This window comes from Haliotis asinina, chromosome 10 (genome assembly GCF_037392515.1).
Source record: "Haliotis asinina isolate JCU_RB_2024 chromosome 10, JCU_Hal_asi_v2, whole genome shotgun sequence".
In the NCBI taxonomy this organism is placed as follows: domain Eukaryota; kingdom Metazoa; phylum Mollusca; class Gastropoda; order Lepetellida; family Haliotidae; genus Haliotis; species Haliotis asinina.
In genome coordinates this window covers 57,755,387-57,761,826 of record NC_090289.1, presented here as the reverse complement: position 1 = coordinate 57,761,826, position 6,440 = coordinate 57,755,387, and the positions used below count along the sequence as shown (strand labels likewise).

At 43.0% G+C, this 6,440-nt stretch overlaps 1 protein-coding gene across 1 annotated transcript; it reads right to left on the bottom strand.

Moving 5' to 3' along the window:
• Positions 1-2,565: 2,565 nt before the first annotated feature.
• Positions 2,566-6,134, bottom strand: LOC137298805 (snake venom metalloprotease inhibitor 02A10-like). Its single transcript, XM_067831078.1, has 2 exons — positions 6,052-6,134; positions 2,566-3,148 (listed from the first exon to the last, which is right to left on the bottom strand). Exons 1-2 carry the CDS (start codon positions 6,132-6,134, stop codon positions 2,566-2,568), a joined length of 666 nt encoding a protein of 221 aa, XP_067687179.1.
• Between the last annotated feature and the right edge of the window lie 306 nt (positions 6,135-6,440).

The following is a 6,440-nucleotide window of genomic DNA, read 5'->3' as shown; positions in this document are numbered from 1 at the left end:
AAACTTAATAAAATATTATTTATACAGCTCCTGCAGCTGGTCCCACACATGGCTTATCTGAGGCATAGACACTGACATAAAGCTCTGCTTTTAGCATTCGCTTTAGTTGGTCGAGTTTGCATATGTCCCAAATGTTTTTACTGCATCCCTGTAGCTTACTTACTGCATCCCTGTAGCTTACTTACTGTATCCCTGTAGCTTACTTAAACAAACTTGTGGGACGGGTGACTCGCTGCACCCTTCAAGTATGTTAGAATCATGACCGTTTGCCTTGATGGTTGAAGGATTACTCGTAGGTTTCACCCAGTTTGTAAACCTCGAGGTCTGGAACGGGTGACCCGCTGCATCCTTCAAGTATGTTACTAACAGAATCATGACCGCTTGCCTTGATAGTTGAAGGATTACTCGTAGGTTTCACCCAGTTTGTAAACCTCGAGGTCAAGCAGCGCTTCTGGCTTTCCACTATATCATACTGCCACGCTAAATTAAAATTCTGGCCACCTCGAAACTAACTCATTCACTTGCTTAGCTGAAAACTGAAGAGACTTGAGGAGAACGAGCATTTAATCAATTTCACAAGCGATCTATGATAATACAATCTTCAACACATAGTAAAAGTGAGGAACATACACTCGAGACTTTGGTAATCACCCTTACATGTTTTACCTTGTTATTCTAACCCAGAATTATATGCATGGTAATACATTTATGCATGCTATGTCGTTTCTCCCAAAGTACAGAAACTAGAGCCGTCATACGATAACGAAACTTGATTGATCTGCACCATTCATTTAATCCTACATATTATTACGGGGACGTTTGACAGTTGACACGTCACCAATGGCATACTGGACCAGGATATATGGAGAATAGTCTGGTAGTACGTCACTACACTAGATTCTTTAAAGCTTTACCAGAAATAGACGCCAGGATTGAGCTGGGAACACGCCACAGTCAAGACGCACCAAAGATCTCACGTACACAACACACTGTAATGGAATTCCATAACAACCCAGAGCTGTGTTTGATCAGGTGCCTACCCGACTTTGATCCTGTGGCCAAGAACACAACCCACCCCTCATTTGCATATATCTCAGACAGACAAGAACTATATTCTTCAGTTATTGAATAAGTATTCATGATACGAAACAGAAGTGATGCACATTAAATTTACTTTGGCCATCTTCTGTATTTTATCGGGAACACAGAAGTTGATTACAAGTAATTGTCTGACGACTACCAACACAGGGAACCCTTTGGAGTTTTGTGTCCACTTAATCTGCAAGTGATGTGCTGGCTCTGAGAGTGTCAGGTGACTCGTGGGACCGCTAGAGGGTACAGCAACTGCAGAATGAGATTCGTACTTCACAAAAATAATTATCGGGGCTTTTCCCGATGGCACGAGCCCCCATGATGCAGTTTGAGCACATGACATGACACTGATTTTGCTGTTATTTTGTATATTGATGTAAATCATCCCATCCCAAACATACTGCCGTGATAATTATGGCTGACTTATACTCATTACCATCAAGTTAAATATGTCCATGCATCGGTCCTGACATGTCAGACAGAGAAGACTGTATAATTAGGCGTGAGTGTCTACAGCATTATCTTCACTTAGCATATGATAATGGATATTTCTGAGACAACTCTATCCACACAGTGGTGTATGCTAACAAAGTATTATCCCGAGTAACCCAAGCCTCCTTTGAGGCGCAAGGAAATTATTAACAACCACTTACCCCACCGGGTACCTATTTACTGATGGGTGAACAGAGGCAGTTGTTGAACAAACCCATCTTTTCTGAGACCACGTGTAGTATATTCATTGTGAATAACTGTGCGTCAAACACGTTGTTGTATTCCCATTTATACGAATACTTACATTCTAATGCCAACATTACTACTACTACTACTACTACTACTACTGCTGCTGCTGCTGCTGCTGCTGCTGCTTCTGCTACTGCTACTGCTGCTGCTATCACTACTACTATCACTACTACTACTACTATTACTACTACTACCAATACTACTACTACTACTACTTACTACCACCACTACTAATACTACCAATACTACTACTTCCACCACCTCCACCACTACTCCTACTCGTACTGCAGCTGCTACTACTCCTACTACTACTACCACAGACCTACATTAAGTTAATAAATATAAAAGACGTTTGCCACTCTATCATAAGTCTACGTTCTATTATTGTTTGAAATGTTACAACATTTATAGTAATAAACAACATAATCCTGACATTCGGGTTGTGGTTTAAGACATGCTATCGTCACCAGTATTGTTTGGAACCTTGTATCATCCGTTCTGGTTATATCGCTATATTCCACGGCTGGATTACATTGTTCACCTAATGCATCGATCTGCGTGTTCGGTGCCATGTCGCGTTAACTTGATCGCTACAACGACAGTTGCTTAGATCACGCTGGCACAATAAACCATGGTCACGTCTGTTAGTCTAGACGGACCCATATTCATTATAGACTCCATTGAAATGTCAGTGAAAGACAGCATGACATATATGGTAGCGATTCACAGATGCTACCGTTTGAGTTTGAGTTGGTTTGGTGGTGGTTCCAAGATGAACCGGTGATAGCTTGGTAGTAGGTCCGAGATGAGTCGGTGGTAGCTTGGAAGTGGTTCCGAAATGAGTCCGTGATAACTTGGCGGTGGTTCCGAGATGAGTCCGTTATAGCTTGGTGGTGGTTCCGCGATGAGACGATGATGGTTTGGTAGTGGTTCCAAGGTGAGTCGGTGATGGTTTGGTAGTGGTTCCAAGATGAGTCGGTGATAGCTTGGTAGTGGTTCCGAGATGAGTCGGTGATGGTTTGGTAGTGGTTCCGAGATGAGTCGGTGATGGTTTGGTAGTGGTTCCGAGATGAGTCGGTGATAACTTGGTGGTGGTTTCGAGATGAGTCCGTAATAGCTTGGTAGTGGTCCCGAGATGAGTCGGTGATGGTTTAGTGATGGTTCCGAGATGAGTCCGTGATGGTTTGGTGATGGTTCCGAGATAGGTCCGTGATCGTTTGGTGGTGGTTCCGAGATGAGCCTATGATGGTTTGTTAGTCGTTCCGAGATGAGACGGTGATAACTTGGTGGTGGTTCCGAGATGAGTCCGTGATAGCTTGGTAGTGGTTCCGAGATGAGTCGGTGATGGTTTGATGGTGGTTACGAGATGAGTCGGTGATGGTTTGGTGGTGGTTGAGAGATGAGACGTCGATGGTTCAGTGATCATTCTAGGATGATTCAGTTATGGTTCGGTGGTGCTTCAGTAATGATTTCGGTCGTGGGCTTGTGGTGGTTCTCTGGTGATCCTGTGGTGGTTCAGGGATTGTATGGTGCTTCAGTAATGTTTCAATAATAAATCGTCGGTGGTTCGGGTTTACTTGGTGGAGCAATCTCGCTTGTTCATGGTACACCTTTCATATCAGTGCAGAGATGTAATCATCCTCCAGTGCCATCTGGTAGCTATTCAGGACAATCATAGACAATGTGGCATGCAGCGTCTTCATGCTGCTCTGTGAAAGTAGTGATGATTACAGGGAATGACCAGCCGCAGTGTGTTTACGGTGCTATTGTCTTAGTTAAGCCCTGTGTCTGGTTGTACATCACTCAGGTGTCACGCAAGAGCTTGTATTAACGAATTCCTATCCATGCCTCCCTCCGAGGACACTAAAAGCACTCCCCACAACACCAATTCCTTCAAGATTGTTTGTAATTGGATTCCAGAGTCACCAGCAAATGGTTTGGACAAGTGAATGACAGCAACAAAGAGTCGCCACTTCATGACGCTAAGTCTGCAAGTACCACAGCCAGCCACAGTGTGACCAGAAGATCTTATCGGCTTGTTGTGTGTCAGGATGGATTCTTACATCAAATGAAATGTAACCCCGTAGTCAACACTGGCAGCAATATCTAACAGTGATTTGCTAGGGATATAGGTCATCTGACAAGGACACATTGTGTCAGAACAACATCAACAGACATAGCCTTCAAATGATTACCTACTTATGCCATGATAGTTTCTCGTGGTCTAACACGGTTTCACACTGACGCTCCCCTGTCGTCGCGTAGGGATTCAAGGTATTAATGGGTCTACCGATGGTGTAGATCACTGGTTATCGGTGGTGTGTCTTATCTAAGTGTACTGTGACGTCAATTGCTGGTTTCCCTCGCCGTGATGTTGCTGCAATGTTGCTAGTTTAAGTAGCGTAACGCTAACCTCATTCATTTATTCATTGATTCTTGTCCAGGCACATTTACAGGCCGCAGTCCTGATTCCAGCATTGGCATTTGTAAAACAAACAGACAAACAAAACACTATTGTCCATGATTACGAACACAAGTGGAAATACCACTGGCTGCTGCCGCTTGAACAGGGTATCTATAGAACGCATCATTTACTGTCAAGAAATGTGATCCTGACGCACATCCGTATGTCATATAAACAGTAGCTCGCACACAACGTTTTCTTCTGACTTCTGTTACTATTTGGGGCTATTCTAATCCAAGGCTGTGAAATCCAGATTTGGCTGAGGTTTGCACAGCATGTCATGAGAAAGTGGAGGGACAGACGAAGACACAGTCACAGAATGAAACAAGGTATCAATGTGGACATATTCCAAATTGGTATTGATTGAGGAAGACCATCCATGATCCGGTTCATTCCGCTCCTCGAGTCTGGTATCCTCGCTAAATGATTTCGCATTTTATATTTCTCAAACTTGTACAATGCCCTAAGCGAGGTCCCTGTTAAGCACCTAATATCAGTATCTTTAAATTTGACAATGTAGACAATTATCCCATATTTCACAATGGCATTTACTGACTCGATCACCGACTGACAGAAGCAACGCCACGTTGGTTTGTAAGCTTAGTCTGCATGATCTTTCATATTAGCATTTTAGCCGAAATATGACCTGGACAGACTGTGTTTATATCCCTTGTCGTCACCTCGTCGAGACAAATGTACCCATTTCATGATGACATGATAAATTGCTAGATGATATGTTATGAAGAACCGTTGAAAGAATCCACATACTGGGGATAACCTGACGAAGCCCCCGTTAGACACAGGAAGCAAAGCTCATCCCAAGGAATAAACAGCATTAGTTAAGTGAAGCTAATTTTGGATATAAAATGGCGATTGATAGGGTCAATAGGTCTTTACAGTGAGGTCAGACATGTTCCTGTGAATGCTATGTCGGGCCTGACCTTTCTCTGTATGAAATTGTGTTTGCGGTTCTGACTGACAAACTTTCTTGCCATTCGATGAGCAAACACGTTCCCATCGTGGTCCTGAAGGTAACGGCCATCTGTCACAGTCTGATTGTTTGTGATGTTTCATATCTAACACAGAGTTCATATGTCAATATTTAGCAAACGGAAAGTATACGGAATTCAAACAGGAAAAAAATCTCAGGCGTGAATTTAATCAAGTTGCAGATTATTTTAAGGGCATAGACGTGGACAAGAAATGACTTGCTCGTTACTTGTCTAACTTGACGAATTTGGTACCGCTTTCAAATAGCTGTTGTTTCCGACGCGCGTTGCGTGTATCTTCTAACCTTGACCTTAGTCCTGTGCAGTGACGTGAAGCCAGACGTCTAGAGACTATGTATAGCGTAAGAAAGATAGGTTTTAGACAGCTAATATGGTGCAAACTATATCAGACAAAACGGATTAAGCCAAGATTGGAGTATTTAACATATAAGTAACCTTATCGACTTGCCACTGAGCTACCTGACCGACAACCAGCCAATCAGTGATGTTCTGTTACATCACACTGTGTACACATTATCCGACAATATTCAACATTTGACCTACATAAATGCCTGTCTATTTCAAGCGATACAGCATAGCCAAACTGATCTTTAAATAAAATGGTTTCTTTTCTCGAAGAGAGAACATAGAAAGATAATTATGTCGAATTAAATCCGCCTGATCTTGTGGTTTAACATTGCTGAAGGCTTTCAAGGTTTATATAAACGAGTTGGAGAATGCAGTGAGAAGAGAGAGCTCCATTACGTTGCCAGAGGGCGAGAGTGATATTGGTCCGAGTGGAAGACAACCTCTGTTCCCATTGTGAACACTTCCTCTACTCCAGGCATTTCTTTCATCCAAATGTGCGACTATTCGGTCAGCGGGAATTAAGTGCTTGTCCTTGTCTCCGGCAGTGGCTCTGGAATGTAGTCAGACTGCTTGCATTGAAAGCATGTTGTTAGTCCCCATAAATATCCGTCATTAGGTCGGATCTGACTGCTGTCTGAATATTATGTGTAGTGAACCAAGCATTAGAGCTATAACTGCGGCGGTGCTGTCTTGTGCTCCTGTATCACTAACCGTCATAGACCCTGGCACTAATATTCTCCTGTATCCGTGACAGCCACACCCACAACACTATGCTTTCAGAGCAT

Excerpts from the sequence above, each read along its gene's own strand:
- LOC137298805 (XM_067831078.1), bottom strand. The coding sequence starts at position 6,134 with ATGCCTGGAGTAGAGGAAGTGTTCACAATGGGAACAGAGGTTGTCTTC. Across the intron at positions 3,149-6,051 it reads CACTCTCGCCCTCTGGCAAC|CTATCACGGACTCATCTCGG; the intron begins GTAATGGAGCTC and ends ACCACTACCAAG.